This window comes from Cnephaeus nilssonii (genome assembly GCF_951640355.1).
Source record: "Cnephaeus nilssonii genome assembly, chromosome: 1".
Taxonomy (NCBI): domain Eukaryota; kingdom Metazoa; phylum Chordata; class Mammalia; order Chiroptera; family Vespertilionidae; genus Cnephaeus; species Cnephaeus nilssonii.
The window spans coordinates 21,192,847-21,213,477 of record NC_137072.1 but is presented as its reverse complement, the minus strand read 5'-3'; the positions used below and the strand labels follow the sequence as shown (position 1 = coordinate 21,213,477).

General features: G+C 42.6%; 1 protein-coding gene across 1 annotated transcript in view; it reads left to right on the top strand.

Annotated features, from left to right (window-relative positions):
- The window catches only part of SPAG6 (sperm associated antigen 6), a gene marked incomplete at both ends in the record, with an annotated part of 62,145 nt that extends 42,324 nt beyond the window's left edge, over positions 1–19,821 (top strand). Inside the window, 10 exon segments of the mRNA XM_079776212.1 lie at positions 14,053–14,073; positions 14,076–14,257; positions 15,157–15,169; positions 15,172–15,293; positions 15,295–15,327; positions 16,472–16,530; positions 16,532–16,540; positions 16,542–16,611; positions 19,622–19,763; positions 19,766–19,821. Of these exon segments, the coding sequence (XP_079632338.1) occupies positions 14,053–14,073; positions 14,076–14,257; positions 15,157–15,169; positions 15,172–15,293; positions 15,295–15,327; positions 16,472–16,530; positions 16,532–16,540; positions 16,542–16,611; positions 19,622–19,763; positions 19,766–19,821 (707 nt within the window).
- Between the last annotated feature and the right edge of the window lie 810 nt (positions 19,822–20,631).

Here is a 20,631-nt window from a genome sequence, read left to right as displayed (position 1 = left end):
TATGTGGAATCTAATGAATAAAATATAAACGAACAAAATGGAAACAAACTCATAGATAGAGAACAGACTGACAGCTGTCAGAGGGAGGAGTGGAGGGAGGAGTGGTTGAAGCACAAAGAAGTTCCCTATGTTGTACTTTATAATGGCATATTTCCTGAGTGGAATATTATGCAGTTATTAAAATTGTTGGGCTGGCTTCATTCTCAAGAATAAAAGTGGACAGTGGCAGCCCATGGGTAGCTTTAAGGAATTACTCAGAGGGAGTCACACTAAAAACTGCTGACCACTTTTATAAAAATATTAGAGGCCCGGTGCATAAAATTTGTGCATGGGGGGGGGGGTCCCCTCAGCCCAGCCTGCACCCTCTCCAATCCGGGACCTCTCAGGGGATGTCTGACTGTCCAACCGGCAGTTGGACATCCCTCTCACAATCCAGGACTGCTGGCTCCTAACTGTTCACCTGCCTGCCTGCCTCTAACTGCCCCCCACTGCCAGCCTGATCACCCCTAATCACCTCTGCCTGCCAGCCTGATCACCTCCAACCATCCCTCCTGCCGGCTTGGTCACCCCCAACTGCCCCCTTCTGCCAGCCTGGTCGCCTCTAACTGCCCCCCCCCCGGCCAGCCTGGTTGTCCCTTACTGCTCCCCCCCTGCCAGCCTGGTTGCCCTGTGTCCCCTGCCAGCCTGGTCACCACCAACTGCCCCCCCCCCCACGCTGGCCTGGTCGCCTCCAACTGCCCCCCTGCCAGCCTGGTCACCTCACGCAGCCTGCTATTCAGTCAGTTGGTCGTCCCTCACTAACCCCCCTGCCAGCCTGGTTGCCCCACACAGCCTGCTGTTCAGTCGTTTGGTCATCCCTCACTCACCCCCCTGCAGGCCTGGTCGCTCCATGCAGCCTGCTATTCAGTCGTCTGGTTGTCCCTCACTAACCCCCCCGCCAGCCTTGTCGCCCCACGTAGCCTGTGTTCGGTCATCCATCCAGTTGTTTTGGTCGTGACGGCCCCTGGCTTCTTATATATTATGATCATGTAAACTTTTTAACCATCCAAAGTCTCATTTCTGTCTCCCTTTTCTGTTTCCTCCTTCCTTTGTAGAGAATTCTTGTAGAGAATTTCACCAGGGCACCAATGACCCCTTACTATTTAGCCTTCTCCATGACTTGAGCTCCTTGAGTTAGGGACTTATCTAAAACCAGGGTGGAGTAAAGTGTGAATGCCAGTGAAGTTTGAATGATAAAATATGCATTTTTTCATTTAAGTTTTTAAAAAGCAGAATGCAAAATTGTAGGTAGGTGAATATTATATAAAAGCAAGGTTGCAATACTATATAATAAAAGGCTAATATGCAAATCTAACGAACAGCAGAATGACTGGTCGCTATGACACGCACTGACCAACAGATGGCAGATGTTCAATGCAGGAGCGTGGCTCAGCCAGAAGCCGGGCTCATGGGTGGCTAACGCAGCAGCAGTGGTGGGAGCCTCTTCTGCCTCCGTAGCAGCGCTAAGGATGTCTGACTGATGGCTTAGGCCTGCTCCCTATAAGGGCTCCCAGACTGTGAGAGGGTGCAGTCCGGGCTGAGGACCCCCCCACTTCCGAGTGCACAAATTTCGTACACCGGGCCTCTAATATTATATAAAGGCAAGTGGAAAACAAATGAAAAAAAATTTAGGTGCAAAGGTATATTTTGTAAAGCTCTGACTCCAAGTAATTCATTTTCTTCACTATAAGAGCACTCCAGACTTTCTCTGCAGGTTTGCCTTATTCTATTCGGCTTAGTCTCAGCTGTTAAGTAGTTATAACACAAAAACTAAAAATTGCTAAGAGTTTTAAACATTTTTAAAAATCTTATGCTACCTATTATCTTCCAAGGCCATACTCTGGTCTTTATCTTTTCCTACCTTCTATTACTCTTGTCTCCACTTAACATATTTTGAAGCTGATTTTTTATACTTGAGCCCTGTAAGAGTGAGCCATCCATTCCAGCTGATTGTAATTTCTTACAAAGGCCCCATTAACTTCAGATCAGTGACTTATTTGACTCACTTGATTTTTTAAAGGAGCCAGAATTATTTAACCTTCAAAGCATATATTTGTATGTAAGTTAACCCTTAATCTCTCAAACACTCAACCCATGTGTAAGGTTAGACCAGTGGCTCTGAATGGATGGAGAGAAGTTGTATGGAAATGATGAGAATAGGCCCAGCCAGCATGGCTCAGTGGTTGAACGTTGACCTATGAACCAGGAGGTCATGGTTTGATTCCTGGTTTGTGCATATGCCCAGGTTGCTGGCTCAATCCCATGTGTGGGGCATGCAGGAGGCAGCCAAACAATGATTTTTCTCTTATCATTGATGTTTCTATCTCTTTCTTCCTCTCTAAAATCAATAACAACAAAAAAAATAGAAATGACAGACTAGGACAAAATGACATCTGTGAGTGGGGGAGATAAATAAAAATCATATACTTGACTTTTTCACAGTAAAATGCAAATTCCTTCTCCACCCTTTTCTCACTCTCACCTGAAATTGGAGATATCAATTTCTCAGCTCAGAATTATAGCTCTAATGAGTGTTACCCATGAAAGGATGTTGCCTCTCTCAGAAGTGTTAGTGAAGAAGTAAGGGTTTTGTGGTAGCCAGCATCCATGATGGCCCTTCAATGTTGCCTGCTTCCTTCTCTTCATATCATTCTTTAGTTTCTCCCACATTGTACCAATGAAATATAGCAGAAGTAATAATAAATTGCTTCTGAGATTTGATTATAAAAGCCTACAGCTTTTGCCTTGGGTTCTCTCTTTTGGATCATTCACTGTGGGGTAGGCCTCAACATGAACAGTTGCTGGAAAGGCCCCAGAAAGGAGTAGTAAATAAAGCTTTCTAACATTCGCAGGAGTGTGGTTGGAGGCAGATCTTCTAGACCCAGTCAGGTCTCAGGTAACTACAGCCTCATCATGACGGCAGCCTAGTGAGAGATCATAAACCAAACCACCCAGCTAAGCCTCTTCCATATTCCTGACCTACAGAAAGTATGATATAATAAATGTTTCCTGCTTTAAGCAGCTAAGTTTGGTATGATTTGTTACACGGCAGTAGATCACTAAACTAGTTGTAAATAGCTGAGTTAGATTAAAAACTAGCCACATTTCTTCTAATTTGGAAGTGCCATTCCTAAAATCAGAATGGAGTATGGGCAGTATACAACCAGCTTTGGCAATTGCAACAGCATATTTGTTTTTACTATAATTTCATCAAATCATGAAAAATTTGGTTGAGTAGGGTGACTATTATAACATAAGATTAACATCATAAGCGGTAGTCAAATTTTAAATATATTTTGACCTGCTATATTTCAAAAAGATTTTGAAGGGATATAGCTGTATGTTTTAAAGCTAGATGCAAATACCAGCCTATCTTTAAACTGATCAATAAGGCCACCTAAATGCAGATAAATGACAATTCTTGACATTCTTTTACTTTTTAATGAAACAAAATAGAACTTTTTGTAGGGCTTAGGAACAATGAGTTAGAAGTAGTGTTTGAAAAAATAAATTAAAAAGCAATAAAGTTAAAAGAAATTAGAATTCCTGAGGTGTTTGATATGCATGATTATTTTTAAATTAGTTTGCTAAATACATAGATATCTCTCTATATTTCCTTCCTTTATTCCTTTTGGAGGATCTCTTCATTTGAGTTCTTTTTATGAGTTCTCATGATGGATCAGCTAATTTTTCTTTAATTCTCTCCAAAATCTGCTTTGTGAGCCAAAAGATTAGTTAAGATTAATATGTTTAGATCAACCCACCCTTTTTTGGCCCATTTTTAGGTTTTCATCTTTTTTTTTTTTTTTTTTTTTAATTTTCTGCGTAACCACTTGAGTGGTTCTTCTGTTATGACTCCAAAACGCAAGAATCACAGGTAGAAAGAACATCACCTTTCCATACCCAGAAAGCCCGCCCCCACCCAAGGCCTTTTAGAAGGTATGAGGTGTAAGCCTCAGTTGTACATGGTTCTTCTGTTATGACTCCAAAACACTACTGCAAGAATCACAGGTAGAAAGAACATCACCTTTCCACACCCAGAAAGCCCGCCCCCACCCAAGGCCTTTTAGAAGGTGTGAGGTGTAAGCTTCGGTTGTACATGGCGGTTGTACATGGTTCTTCTGTTATGACTCCAAAACACTACTGCAAGAATCACAGGTAGAAAGAACATCACCTTTCCACACACAGAAAGCCCGCCCCCACCCAAGGCCTTTTAGAAGGTGTGAGGTGTAAGCCTCGGTTGTACATGGCGGTTGCAGGCTGTAGTTGGTCCACAAGTGGATGTGTTTTATTTGACCTGCACCATGTTGTCTCCCACAGCATTCTTTAAAAAAGAAAAAATTTAAAAAGTTGCTAACACAAAAAAACCAGGCAATTTCACATTAAAAATCAGATTTCTGGCTTCTCTTGAAAAACCCAAAGATCTGACAATAGTATATTCCTACCTGGCCACCCTGTGCTGAAGCTGAGTAAATGCTGCTCTGTCTAGCTGCTGCCATTACTTTTCAGTCTATTGCTGCTCCTAAACAGGGTACTTTTCTTACACCCTCTTGCTTCACTACTCTAGGTACTTGCCTGGGCCTTGTGGACATTTCAGTTACCACTCTTAATCTACACAAAGAACTAGCCATAAATAACAGTTAAGAGGAGGGATTGAGGTCATTGAGAGAACTAAAGCAAAATTACTCTTGCCTGATTTCAGCTGGTTTTACCCATTACAGTCATGCCTATTATACTAGTATATTGCTGGGCACGCCTGTCTGCACTCTTCCCTTCTCGTCAGCAAGAAGTCATTTTAATAATCCATTCATCCAGCTTTAGAGAGTACTAATTTTATAAATGTTGTTGATCTTAAAAGTCCCCCCTTTTATTCATCTTGTTTTGTTTTAAAATTAAATCTAAAGTTATATTGAGCTTTGTTTATTATTCTAAATAGAAGATATTGATCCATTTAAATGGTAATACTTCACACCTGTCAGTGAGAGCACTTATAAGCTCAGTCTTTTATTTTCTACTAGAGGCCTGGCACACAAATTTGTGCACCAGTGGGGTCCCTCGGCCTGGCCTGTGGGATTGGGCTGAAACCGGCTCTCTGACATCTATATTATAAAAGGCCAGGGGCTGTCACGACCTAAATGACCAGACGGATGATTGGTCACCAGGAAGTGCATGGAGCACCTCTCAGTCCCTTCCCTGTGGCCCACAGGGTCCTATCACAACAAGGCTGGCGGTTGGCAGGTGGGTGGGGCGGTGGGCGGGGTGGTTGGGGCTGGGCCAGAGGCCTAATGACCTCACCACTGCTGCGGCGGTTGCGGATCAAGCCTGGAGAGAGGCCTGGAGAGAGAGGCAGGGCCTGATTCACAGCTGCAGTGGCTGCTGGCAAGGCCCAGAGAGAGAGAGAGAGGCAAGGCCTGATCTGCAGTTGCCACGGAGGCTGTGGATCAGGCCTAGAGATGGGCCCGGAGAGATAGGCAGGGCCTGATCAGCAGCTGCTGCAGAGGCTGTGGATCAGGCCCAGAGATAGGCCCGGAGACGCTGACTAGCATAGAAACTGACCAATCAGAACCAAATCTGGGTGAACTGCGAGGAGCCAATGGCTGCCTAGGAGGTGGAGCTTTTGATGCTGACTGGTATAGAAACTGACCAATCAGAACCTAATCTGGGTGAATTGCAAGGAGCCAATGGCTACCTAGGAGGTGGAGCTTTTGATTCTGACTGGCATAGAAACCAACTAATCAGAACCTAATCTGGGTGAACTGCGAAGACAGAACCTAAGGTGGGGGCTGAGGAGGGGTTTTAAGGGCAACAGCTGTTTGGTGTAAGGTGTAAGAAAGTGGTTCAATTTTTTAATGACCGGTTTGGTAGTATAGTGCATATGGCTGGCTATCAGTCCAGATATAGGGATTATGTATTTTTGTCTGCCAAGAGCATCTCCTCCTGCTGAAAAAGGCTTCCCCACGATTTAAGCAATCTTATCCTATATAATCTCTCTATACTAATAAAAGGGTAATATGCTAATTAGACTGGGTTGATCGGCCATCTTCCAGATGCCCAACTTCCTTCCGGACAAAGCCATGGTGGTGGGGGACGAGGCAGAGGCAGTTAGGGGCGATCAGGTCAGCAGGGGAGGACAGTTGGGGGTGAACAGGCCAGCAGGGGAGCAGTTAGGGGTGATCAGGCAGGCAGGCAGAGGTGATTAGGGGCAATCCGGCAGACAGGCAGAGGCAGTTAGGGGTGATCAGGTAGGCAGGCAGAGAGGTTAGGGGTGATCAGGCAGGCAGGCAGGCAGGCAGGCAGGCAGGCAGAGGGGTTAGGGGCAATCAGGCAGGCAGGCAAGTGAGCGATTAGGAGCCAGCGGTCCCAGATTGCCAGAGGGATGTCCAACTGCCAGTTTAGGCCCAATTTCACCGGGCCTAAACAGGCAGTTGGACATCCCCAGAGGGGTCCTGGATTGGAGAGGGTGCAGACTGGGCTGAGGGACCCTCCCCCCCCCCCCCATCCTCCCCTTCCCATGCCCAAATTTCATGCACCGGGCCTCTAGTATATATATAATCAGCCCTGTTCAATAGGCTCAGTTGTTGTGTGTTGTTCAGTGCACTCACTAAAAGGTTGCTGGTTTGATTCTCAGTGAGGTTCCATCCTTGGTTGGAACATGTACAGGAGGCAGCCCATTGATGTTTCATTCTCATGTCAATGTTTCTCTGTATCTCTCTCTCCTCAAAAATCAACTAAAGGAAAAGAAATATGTAATTACATTGAAGAAAATTTGGCAAATAGAGAAGAAAAATATATCCCCAATAGTACCATGAACCCAGTGTAAATACTGTAGTATGTTGGTATAACATATAGCTTTTTTTTCCTCTGCATTTTTCTTTGCATAACTACTACTAATCTTATTTGTTATTAATAATATATGATTATGTCAGTTGTTATTGTACAATGGAAGGTGTAATTTAAAATTTTTAAAATATATTTTTATTGATTTCAGAGAGGAAGGGAGAGGGAGAGAGAGATAAAAACATCAATGATGAGAGATAATCATTAATTGGCTGCCTCCTGCATGTTCCACACTGGGATCAAGCCCACAACCCAGGCATATGCTCTGACTAGGAATTGAACCCTGACCTCTGGTTCATAGGTTGATGCTCAACCACTGAGCCACTCCGGCTGGGCAGAAGGTGTAATTTTTAAGAATTAATCTTTTTTGCCCTGGCTGGTGTGGCTTAGTTGATTGGAGCGTCATTCTGAGCACCAAAAGGTTGCCGGTGCGATTTCCAGTCAGGGCACAACTTAGGTTGTGGGTTCAATTCCTGGTGGGGGAACATATGGGAGGCAACTGAATGAAGCTTCTCTCATACATCAATGTTTCTCTTTCCCTATCTTCCTCCCTCTCTTCCCCTTTTTCTCTGAAATTAGTAAAACATATCAAACATATCCTTGTGTGAGGATTTTAAAAAATACTTTTTGAAGATTCACTTAAAATTTAAAATGAGGCTAAGATATTTTCAGATATGAAAGATAAATTTATTGGGTCACTGCTTTTTTTTTCTGAGCACTTGGCAGGGTCTTCTAGAACAGATAATGTTTTACTCAATTATTCTGCTTCCTCAACATCTGGTCAAGTTTCTAGCACATAGTAAGCACTTAACAAACACTCAGGGACTAAAAGAAGAGAGGAAAATATGCACTTACACTAAATACAAAACAAGACAAAATTACATGAGGATGCTTTTGGCTGTAAGTTACAGAATTATCAACTACAAGTGGCTCAAACAATAAGGACATTTTTAATTTCACATGACAAAAGTTCAGAATCAGGGCAGCTCCAAGGTTGGTTATGCAGCTGAACAGTGTCATGGAGGAACCAGGTGTTTTTCATTGTTGTACTCAGCCATCCTCAGCATATTGGTCATTTCTTTCATTATAGTTGCAAGATGGATGGAGGAGTTCCAGATGTTATTAGTAGACATGTTCATGTTCAGCAAAGAGGCAGTGTTTCCTCCTGTGTATCTCTGTTTATGACTGAGGAAAACTTCTTACAGATGCTTTTAGCTGATTTCTATTCAGGTCCGATTGGCCACTATTGGTTCATAAGCCCATGCCCTGACTGAAACAGGCTGTTGGGTAGACACCAATAGTCACTGGCACCGAAATGCCAGAGGAAGCAATAGCAAGGAAGAGGAGAAAGATATGCCATAGAAGAAAGAGTAGTGACAGGAGGCAGGTTGAAAGAGCCTGTGGTATAGTAGGGTGTGCATTATGCAGATACCAGTTTTGTAGAATTGTCTAAATTTGGAGATGTAAATTATAGGAAATCACAAGTACAAAATCACTAGCCCCAATCAGGTCCTTGAATGCTTCATTACTTTCATGATAAATCTTTCTTCAATGATATCCCAGTTTTCCCCACATGTAACATCACTACTCTAGAGAGAACAGAAGACAGTTTAGGATGGAATTGGGTAACAAATTAAAAGAACAGAGTTTGCCTTTTTATTAACATTATAGAGTTCAGGTAAAAGAGGATATGGCATTTTGTTATTTAAGAAAAGGATAAGACAGAGAGGCCAGAGGGGAGGTGTGAGAGGCAGGATTGATATAGAAAAAGATGAAACGCTACCTCGCCTGCCCCACTCTGCGTGTGGGGGGAGGGAGGAGATGCTGCCGGAAGGGAGAAAGGAAACGGAAGCTCTTGTGTGGTAACTCGTCCACCTCCTGTGGCCAGAGGAGCGCCTGCATTGCCAGTGGTTTCCCGGGAAAATGGGGATTCTGAAGGGACTCCGCTCTGCACACGCAGTGAGATGTTCCCGTGGAGCCCAGCCTCGAGGAAGGTGGTCCGAGGCCCCATCTCAGACTCAGAACCCCCCGCCCCGGGCTCCCCGCACAGGCCTGTGCCCATCCGTGGTCCAGCCTGGGCTGGGGTGGGATGGGATTGCAAAACTGAACGCTCACATCCGCAGGCGCTGGGCGAGGTTGGAGAACTCGCCCCCAGGGATGGGTGGCCACGGCCCACACCCAGGCGGCCCAGGGCTGTTTCTCCTGCAATCTCTCCTCTCACCCTCACCAAGGCCCTTCCCAGCTCATTCCTGGGGCGGGCGTGACCCTGTCTGGGGCCCCTTGCTCCTGGGTGGGGCTTTCCTGAGGTACTGGTGTGTGTGTTGTATTAGCCTCTCTAAATGTCACCCCTCATGTAAGAGCAGGGACACCATCTTAAGCCCTTTGGGGTCCCCTGAAGGTTCGGGCACAGTGCTTTGTAAACGGCTGACATTTGACACATGTTCAATAGAAAAGGCATGGACTGGCCCGGCCGGCGTGGCTCAGATGGCTGAGCGTAGACCTGTGAACCAGGAGGTCACGGTTGGACTCCCTGTCAGGGCACATGTCCTGGTTGCGGGCTCTAGTCCCAGTAGGGGGCGTGCAGGAGGCAGTCAGTCAATGATTCTGTCTCATCATGGATGTTTCTATCTCTCTCTCCCTCTCACTTCCTCTCTGAAGTCAATAAAAATATATATTTTTTAAAGGAAGGAAGGAAGGAAGGAAGGAAGGAAGGAAGAAGGAAGGAAGGAAGGAAGGAAGGAAGGAAGGAAGGAAGGAAGGAAGGAAGGAAGGAAGGAAGGAGAAGGGAAGGAGAAAGGAAGGGAAGGGAAGGGAGGAAGGAAGGAAGGAAGGAAGGAAGGAAGGAAGGAAGGAAGGAAGGAAGGAAGGAAGGAAGGAAGGAAGGAAGGAAGGAAGGAAAGACCTGTTGGATGCCCAGCCTCCGGGCTGCTGCTCTCCTGCACGGCTTGCACAGACCGCTGTGATGGCCTGACATGGGTGCGGAGAAACGGTTCACAAGGGAATCCTGTGACCCGTCCCCAGGGGACACGGGGACTTAGATGACAGTTAATGCTGCAACGAGGACGGGCACAGTGACAAGGCAGGGGCTGCCCTGAACACCAGTGGGTAGAAGGAGGGGACGCAGGGGTGGAGACCACCTCAGCATGAAGACATCTCTCTGGGGATGAGGGCAGGGCTGGGCTGGGGAGAAGCATAAAAAAAAAAAAAAGAAAAGAAAAGGATAAGGCCTGGCCAGAGTGGCTCAGTTGGTTGAGCGTCTTCTGGTGCACCAAAGTGTTGCCAGTTCGATTCCCAATCAGGGCACATATCTGGGTTATGGGTTTGACCCTGAGTTGGGGAGCATACTGAGGGCAGCTGATCAATGTTTCTTTCTCACATCGATCTCTCTCTAGTTCCTTTCCTCTCTCTATGCATGTCCTTGGATGAGGATTAAAAAAGAAAGAAAAGGGTAAGCCCTGGCTGGGTAGTTGGTTAGAGTGTTATCTCGATACACCAAGGTTGTAGGTACGATTCCTGGTCAGGGCACATACAAGAATTGACCAATGAATGCATAAATAAGTGGAGCAAATTGATGTTTCTCTCTCTAAAATCAATACATTTTAAAAAAGAATAAAATGTGTGGGGATTACAAAGATAATGGATTTTTTTAAAGAACCTTAAATTTTATTAATAGTACTTTTAAACAGTTGTAGTCTACTGCATTTTCTTGACTCTTAGAAACTATGTATAAAAGTGAAAATACATAAATAGATGAACAAATCCTTATACTCTCTAGAAATAAAATGTTCAGCCCATTATATATATCCTAGGTGCCCTCAAATATATACAATAAAGCTGATATTACAGCACCTGTAAAATTTAGATGGAATTGAATTAACATGTTAATAATTAACATAAAATATGAAAATTATATCTAGAAGTTACATATAATATCACACTTTATGTTTATTTCCATTTTCTCTGGGTGGCGGGCGGGGGGGAGAAAGAGAGAAACAGTGATCACCTGTTTCACCTGCTGTCTTATTGGTCTTCATGCAGTTGCAGTAGAATCACAGAGATACTTCTGGGGAATGTTACAGTACTAGGTTGATATTCCAGTCTGTTGTAGCTTTTTTTGAAACATTTTTCTCTTATCTGCCTCTGGTTCTTGATATTATATATTGACTTCTCATTGTATTTCATGTTTCACACTAGATTTTAAAAATTGAAACATATTTGCTAATCAATGTAGTGTTAATTTATAGAAGTTTGTCATCTAAACCAGCATTGAAAGCGTCTGGCACATAATGACCTTCCCTTAATACTTGTTTAATGAAAGAATGAATGGTTTATACAATATTGGGACTTCTAAGATAATTGTAATAATTTAAGAAAAACAAATATTGGATGCTAACCTATATTTTCTAACATTATTTCCTTTTAGAAAATGTGATAGTACCCATCTTTTGAAAAATTAAACACCATATATTTTTTGAAGATCTTAAGTGATATGCTGAATGATAGTTTGGCTATCCTATCTAATAAAGAGGGAATATGATAATTGACCCTCATGCTGTCGCAAAGATGGTGGCGCCCACAGCCAATAAGGAGGGAATATGCTAATTGACTGCCACACCCTCAAAGATGGCAGTGCCCACAGCCACAAGATGGTGGAGCCCAATTCCCTCAGCCCCGCCGGGGCGGCAGGTGCTCAACAAGGCCAGGCCTGCCTCCAGGCGGTCCTGGCTGCTTTGTGCGCCTGCCTCCAGAGTCCTCCAGTCCTCTCAGCCCCCCAGCTGCCCAGGACCAGCCAGAGGCGCAGGCAAGCCTCAGATGGTGGCTGCCCAGCCATTCAGGTCTGGCCTGAGGCACAGGCAATCCTTGGATGGTGGTTGCTCAGCCACCCAGGGCCGCCCAAGGCTCAGGTAATCAGGGCCAGCCAAGGCTTGCACTGCCAGCAGTGGCAGCAGCAGAGGTGTGATGGGGCATTGCCTTCCCCTGATTGCCGGGTCGCCTCCCACCCCTGAGAGCTCCCAGACTGTGAGAGGGGGCAGGCCGGGCTGAGGGACCTCCCCTCCAGTGCATGAATTTTCATGCACCAGGCCTCTAATCCTATATAATAATAGACAAATATGCAAATTGACCATACCTCTGACACAGCCACAAGCCACGCCCACAAGCCACGTCCACCATCCAATCAGAGCGAGCATGCAAATTAACCCAAACCAAGATGGCTACAGCCACAGAGAGCAAGGTTTCCTAGGTAACAGAGGAAGCCAAGCTTTCCGCCTGCCCTTGCCAGGCCTAAGCCTCCACTCAAGCTACAAAGTTTCAATTATAGAAGGTAAACAAATTCAAACAAATGGCGGTGGAATGGAGCTTGAGCGAGCAGGCCAGGGTTGCCACCAGCAACAGGGGAAGCAAAGCTTTCCGCACTCCCTGGCCGGGCCCACCCGCTTAAGGCAACAAAATTTCAATTATAACCCCAACACAAATGGCTGCCTGCCTCGGAGGGAGACCCAGGCTTGGCTCCGCTCCAGGCTACAAAGTTTCAATTGTAGAAGGAAAATAAATTCCAGATACCAGGGCCTCTGCTTGGGTTGCCAGGGGGCGTGGCCGGCCTGCAAACCACCACAGGCCCCTCACTCAGGCCGCCCTACACCCCAAGGGAACCCCCACCTGATCCGGGACGCCCTTCAGGGCAAACCAGCTGGCCCCCACCCCTGTACCAGGCCTCTATCCTATCTAATAAAAGAGTAATGTGCAGATTGATCATCACTGCAACGCACAATATAGCTGCCCCCATGTGGTCAAAGATCCTGCCCCCATGTGGACACAAGATGGCCACCACAAGATGGCCAGCAGGAGAGGGCAGTTGGGAGGCACCCAGCCTGCAAGGGAGGGCAGTTGAGAAGGACCAGGCCTGCAAGGGAGGGAAGTTGGAGGTGATCAACCCTGCAGGAGAGGGCAGTTAGGGGTGACCAGGCCGGCAGAGGAAGGAAGTTGGGGGCAAACAGGCTGGCAGCAGAGTGGTTAGGGGGTGATCAGGCTGGCAGGCAGAAGCGGTTAGGGGCAATCAGGAAGGCAGGCAGGCAAGCAGTTGGGAGCCAGCAGTCCTGGATTGTGAGAGGGATGTCCGACTGCCCGTTTAGGCCCGATCCTAGTGGGCAGTCGGACATCCCTCCAGGAGTCCCATATTGGCGAGGGTACAGGCTGGGCTGAGGGATAACCCCTCTCCGTGCACTAATTTCGTGCACCAGGCCTCTAGTTAAGACATAAATTGTCAGGGCACTAAAAATGTGGAAAATTAGAACATAATTTGAAAAGAAAAGATTATAGATATGGGTATCTGTGATTAAGTAAGGGAGGCCACGAATACAATGAAAGTAGAATATTGCAACTATGTGTTGTGCTTTATGCTTCTCAAAAGATGTCTTTCTACATACATATTATATGGGTCTGCCTATCTCTCATTATCTAAAATTTAAAATGTGTTATTTTTATAGCTGTTATTCTTGGACACACAAGTAAATCAATGTGTATATTCAAAAGATGTTTGTTTCTGACAAGTAAAATGGTTAAGATAAATATCTTAACATCAACATTTATATATATTAAAGTATGCTGTTTAGTCATAGATCTCATTTTGAAGCTGTTTTTATATGCACAATAAAAATGAAGCTTTTTATTTTATATAATATTTTTAAAAACTCTTTTAAAAATACTATAAGATGAATGGAATTTAAAACTCGACATTATTAGCACAAGATTCATGTTAATGTTTACTCATGTAAATAGTGCAAAATACTGCCTAATTAGTGTGGTTAGTAAATTTTTGGTACTTTAATTTTCTGTTATTGTAAACCATGCATATCAAGAAGTGCAGAATTGTCAGAGCTTAAACAGCTGACATCTGCTTACTCTCTTAAAAAAAAAAAAAAGAATAACAAGCCATTTCAGCCTAATCTACCTCAAATGTGTTCATGTAAATGGAGGTCCATCTATTGACCTGTATTCTTTTCAGCTCAGGATTGGTCCACATGGTTTATGAAACCAGGAAGGCTGATTTGAAATGCAGATGTCAAGACAGTGAAGTACCCTCCCCTTTTTTTCTTTGCTGTATCTGTCAGGGAGAAAAATGGCTTGCACAAGGGTCAGTCACCCATACTCACTTAATTACTTTTCTTGGTCCCACAGAACTGTCACAAGCTGTGGTGGATGTGGAGCAGTTCCTCTGTTAGTACTTTGTTTCCAGGAGCCAGAAATTGCTTTGAAAAGGATTGCTGCTTCGGACCTCAGTGATATTTCAAAGCATTCTCCAGAGTTAGCACAGACAGTAGTGGATGCAGGAGCTATTGCTCACTTAGCCCAGATGATTCTGAACCCTGCTGCTAAATTAAAGGTATTTAAAAACAAGTTAAAAAACAGATTTTTGTTAATCTAATGGAAAATGTGTATGGCTTAATATATTTTCAAAAATAATTTATAAATTATTATTGAAAATAGATGTGACTATATTATGTATTTAGTCTTTTAACATGTGGAAATTATACTGTAAGGATTATATAATGAACATATGCCTGGGAAAAATATGTGCAATGCTAAAAATTAGAAGTAGCATTAGTACTAACATTAATTGCTAAAATAAGGAATCACATTAATGGTTGAATCTCATTAATCAGGGTGGGAAGTCACCTAAAGGTTTTCTAGCTCACCACTAATTATATTTAAATTTCTTATGAAAATTGTCATATTTATGTTTGTCTTTTTTATAGCTTTTTAAAAATCTGTTTTTCAGTTAATAGTCATTAATTATACTTTTGTATGCTAATAATTCATTATATCCTATAAGTTTTAAAATTGTTAATGTTAATTAAGCATACATGGAAAGTTCTTTGAAATGTTACAGTATCGTGCCAAAAATAAGATGTCCGTTCTGCCTGATCTTTTTTGTACTATATTGCCACATGTATTGTAAATTAACAATTTAAGTATTACATAATTAAGAAATAGTATTTACCCAGAAGTCACATTCTTTGATCATCTGTGATAGAGATTTAAATAGTCCACAGAAAACAAAGACATTTAATTTGGAAAGTAGGGAATTTAAGAAATTCAGTATTTAGGTATAAGACTAGGATGAGAATGTCTCAAAACTCAGAAATCTTAAGTTATGTTACATATGTAATTGTTTTTCCTTTTTATAAAGGAATTTGACTATATTAAGCTATTTAAGTTATATCTGATGTCTGCAGTGGACGCTATGTGATGCTTTGTTTTATTTTGGTTTTTGCTTGACAGCCTCAGGTCCTTTCCACTCTCAGGTTGCAAAACAGTCTGTGGGTCTGGCCAAAATGGTGGCTGAAGCAGAGATTTTTCCAGTTGTACCTACCTGCCTGAAGGACAAAGATGAATATGTGAAGAAAAATGCTTCTATTTTTAATTAAAAAGGTTGCACAACATACAGCCAAGGTAAAAATAAAAAGCTTTTAAAACACAATAATATTAGTTTTCATTGTAAAGTAAAACATCAGTTTGTATACAAGGCCCAGGTGCTGTGCCACACGATTTGGCTAGGTCAGGGCTTCTCATCGCTAGCACTATGCACATTTTGGACCAGATAATTCTTTGTTGTGGGGGACTGTCCTGTACACTGTAGGATGGATATTTAGCAGCATCCTTGGCCCCTTCCAGTAACATCTTTTTTCACTGTGACAGTCGAAAGTGTCTCCATATGTTGCCAAATATGTCTCAGGGGACAAAAGTGTCCCTTGTTGAGCACCTTACTGGGTTATATCAATGGAGTTTGAGACAGAAAACTCAGTTTCTAATCATTTCCTGCTTTCCATTTCTAGATTGTGGGGACTGTAGACCTTTGCTATTCTTATCATTTTAGGTCAGCTGGGATTAGTAAGAGGTTGTCCAGTTCCAGGTGGGAGAGAGCACCAGACCCCCAGCCTAGTGTGACTACTCTAGCAGCTGCTCTTATGTGGTGGTTCCCGCTCGGAGTTCTTAGATGCCAAAGGAATAGGGTGGATTCTGCAGTTGTATCTTTTTCCTGTGTATATTATGACTAATCAACTTCATTTCAGTAAAGTTTAAAGTCCTCATTCTTTATTTCACCTAAAGTCTTGGTTGAGATTTTTTATGTTTGAAGTGTAAATAGATAGTAACCATTGTTCGCAAAGGGGGATAATTAGGCTAGGATACTTCAAGTCTGACATTGTCGTTCAGCATTCAGTGAGTAATCTGCTTCATACTCACAATTGTGATTGGGGCTTTCAGTAGTTAGCTAGTTATGAACTAGCCCTAGGCTTAGTGTCTAGGTGAGGAATTTTGACACCTATTAGAATAGGGATAAAAGTTGTGCCATAGCTGCATGAAAATTGAAGCACAGAGTAAGCTCCGTACAGTGAGTATATTTGTACATTCAGAATAGGATTATTATACTTGTATATTTCTTTAATAAGTAGAATAATTTCACTAAATCAGATTTCAAATTTCACCAGGTGTTTTTAGGTCCTAAGTAAAAATGTTTGGCAATATTAAAGTAATGTTTAAAGATCATCTTATGCTTTACAGTCACAATTACTGCGCTCTCCTTCCTTTCCCTTAGTTTTCGCAGCTGACAGTGAATGCAGGAGGAGTTGCCACCATGATTGACTGCATTGGATCTTGAAAACATAAGGCATCATGATGCTTGGCTATGTGGTGGCTCATTCTGAGAACCTGGCAATGGCGATGATCATTAGCAAGGTTTGTTCTTGCTTGATTTTCTTCTAGCTATTGCAGTGAGATATTCTAAGACAGAACTATAATAATACTCTTCCATCCTATCTAATAAAGAGGGAATATGCAAATTGACTATCACACCGTAACAAGATGGCTGTGCCCACAGTGGAGGCCGAGTTCCCATAATGAGCCTTAATGAGCAATCAGCAGGGACCTGAGGCTGTGTGGTGCTGGGTTGGGGCAGGGGACCTGAGGCTGCATCCCCTGCCTGGTGGGGCTTGACAGGGGACCTCAGGCCACGCCCCCTGTCATTCAGGGCTTGATGGGGACCTCAAGGCATGCCCCCTGCCCCAACCTGGGCCGGGGGACCTCAGGCCACGCACCCTGCCCCGGCGCCGGGTCAGGTGACCTGAGGCTGTGCTCCCCACCCGGTGGGGCTTGTCGGGGGTGGGGCTGGCTGGGTCTGGATCTAGACCAATGGGGTTGGGGCCGGCTGTGTCTGGGTCTCGCATGATTTCGTGGTGCACGTGGGTGGTCAGGGACTTGACTCTGGTTCCCATGGCATGCTCCAGACTCTGACAGGAGGAAGATTTTCATATACATTTTACTAATTTTCTTTAATCTCTGACACTTCTATTATAGAGAAAGGGCAAATAGTAATATTAAAATATTCCCTCTAATTAATTCCCTTTTAATGTGCATGAATTCTGTGTACCGGGTCACTAGTAGATTATAAAATGGAACTGACTAGAATGAAAGGAACCTGAAGAATTTTTCAGCCTGTTTTTAAGGCTTATTAGTAAGTTTCTAAAAGCAATGCTTAAAGTAAGGTTTACTTTGTAAGCAGTTTAAAGTTTTACTCAGTATTTAATATCTACAAAATATTCATACCTCTGAGTATTAGTATTACCTGTATTGAAATATTCAGTGCATTTGTATCCTGATGGACTGACTATATATTCACAAATATGTAAAGCATACTTTGATTAAAGACAACTGTTATAAATTATATGCCCAGTGGTCATTCTCCCCTTATCTGTCATTTGGGTAGGAGATGACAATGGCTAGGACATCCCTTTTTATCCACTGCCCTTCATGAACTAAATTTCTCTTTTTAGATGTAGGCAATTCAGAGCACATGTCAGACAGTGCTGTTTTGTGTCCTTGCTCTAGGAATTTGGCCTCATTTCAATTTACAACTTGGTATTAACCCACCACACAGTGTAGCCCTGACACACAGTAGGTGCTCAGAAATATTGATTGAATGGATAAATGTTAATCTCCTGAGGAGCGCTTCAGGGGCTGTGTGCTTACAGTGTCTCCACCAACCCTCCAGGGTGTGGGTTTCTTATCAGCATAGAAAGCCTGCTGCTGTATGTTAAACAGAAGTGTGGATTTTTTTTTAGCCCTCGCTAATCCTCAGACTAAAAGGGAGCCTCAGATCTTTATTTTCTACCTATTCCTTGATAATTCTTTGCTTTGCTCGCTTTTTATCCTACGCTTTTCCTTTTGTTCTATTACCACAGACTACGATAGTGACTAGAACAGCAGTGCTGCTTTCTGAAGAGCCACTGTGGGGGTATTACTGGGATTTTTATTCTTGGTTCTTTTGTGGATCGGCAGAAAGCTTATACATAGGAAAAATGATGAAAGAAGCAGCAATTGCTTTTGCTTCCTGTGTTTCCTCCCCAAACTAACCAGGAGGCGCCCCCCTCCTTTGTTGAGGGGGCTGCTGGCCTCTCCCACCTCGTCTCAGTCAGTTGAAGATCAAGGTGGCAGCAGCAGTTTGAGTCAAACTGCACAGTTCTGTGTCTTTCTTTGTCCTCCATAGTACTCTAAAGACTAATAATACTTCACATTTAAATAATACTTTGTAATTTTCAAATCACATGCTTGTTTCTTATCTCATTAGCCATTCATAATAACTGAGGGTGGGGTGGAGGAGGCTGACTTCTTTTCCTCCTGCTTCTTCAGTCTTAATATGTCCCAGAGAATGAACTTTTTGGAAAGTTGCCTCATTCTGAAGACAGGTCCAACCTTCTGTATTGGCAGACAAAGATTTTTAGTTGGAAAAAAAGAAGTCAATGAAGAAATATGGCAGGTATCTTCAGAAAATTTGTTTTAATAACCAAATTTAAAGTCGCAGGGAAAAAAAGTATATATGATCATTTGGACTTTGCTATGGTAGCATAGCAGTGTGACCTTGACTTTAGTGGTACTAAAAGGTGATAATTATGATAGTCTCAAATTAGTTAGAAAGTTATTCCTATACAGAATCTGGAATTATAATTTGATTTGGCAATTTTATCCTTCCTTAGATATAGAAACAGATGTATTTGAGGCCCTTTAGTTAATTCTATTTTATTTAGATAAAACTGAAGCCTAAAGTGCAAAATACAAGCATGTACTATCTGTGTAACAAAAGTAATCCTTTCTATTTTGACACTCAATCATGTTAAAATGGGTAAAACTATCACTTAAAAGTTGACCAAAATTAATGGAAATTTAATTACTATTTTAGGAAAGGTTCTAGTAAATATAGTTCATCTAAATGTTACTTAAATAGAATTCTGGCTCACAATATTCATTGGATTTCAAATCTCTAGTAGTTGTTTTATTGTCAGATCTATTATACTTAGTGAAAAGGCAATTTTAAAGTATTCTAAATTAACTTTTTAACAAAGGAAAATAAAAGGTTTTAAAATCTAAGCATTTAAAATTTGTCCCAGTGGAATCTGGTTTTACCTACGTACTAATCTGTGGCTTCTGTTGTTTGGTTAAATGCTTCTGTATTTGGCGAGTAAATGCTAGCAGAGATAGTTTTAGTTGGATTGTAACAGATAACTAAGGTAAATTAGTTCTAGTCATTTTATTGACTTGAAAAATGACAGCCCCTGTGCTGGTGCTCATTTATTGAACCATCTAGGAAAAAAGGATCAAGGCCAAATGATTTCTTCTAATGTTTGGGAGACACGGGAGACTATTTAATCCTGCTCTGGATTCATAACACTTGCTCTTTTGATCAACGCTGCAGGGTGTGCCCCAGTTGTCAGTCTGCTTGTCCGAAGAACCAGAAGATCACGTTAGGGCTGCCATGGCCTGGGCCATGGCACAGATCGGGAGACACACTCCGGAGCATACACGGGCCGATGCAGTCACAAACACTCTGTCAGTGCTGCTTTGTACGTGTCGTCAGAAAGCTCTGAGGATCTTCAAGTAAAAGTAAGTGCTTAATTCTTACTGTTTCATGAAGATTTGTTAGATTTTGACTGAATATGTAATTTAAAATGTCTTAATTTTCAAGACAATTTTGCTGTTATGAGTCAAGAAATACAAATATATCAGAAGAACTGAGGGGAGACTTCATTGAAAATGAATTGCCCTTGTCTCTGAAAATCAGTGACATGTTTTAAAGAAAGAGCTCTGCAGATGCAAAGTTGTTTATAAAATGAATGTCTGGTTGTTGCCTTCTACGTTCCTGCTGACTTTTCTTATAAAATATGAATTGAAGAATAATAGGATTTTGAAGTTAGAATTGGATGCAGACAACTTTAGTCCATCTTACATTAAAAATTCAGTCCAGCCCTGGCCGATGTGGCTCAGTGGTTTAGTGGCAACTATGAACCATGAGGTCAAGGTTTGATTCCCAGTCAGGGCACATGCCCAGTTGTGGGCTGGATGCCCAGTAGAGGGTGTGTTTCTCTCTCTCTCTCTCTCTCTCTCTCTCTCTCTCTCTCCCTTTCTTTCTCTCTAAAATCAATAAAAATATATTTTAAAAAATATTTAAAAAATTTTAATCCAGAAGAATTTAAGGTGCTTTCCAATGTATAATATAACTGGGCAGGGAGTGTTCCTGAAGTCCTGATCCACCTCTCCTGGTTTATTTAATTATATGTCTTTAATTTGTTCTTTAAAAGAAAAATGTCCATAGTATTCACCAAATTAAACATTTTTAAATATGCATTTAAAAAATCCAGCTTTCTGAAAAAATATTATTAGCTACTAAAATGATTCACAGAACATGAATATAAAGTAGGATGGGTT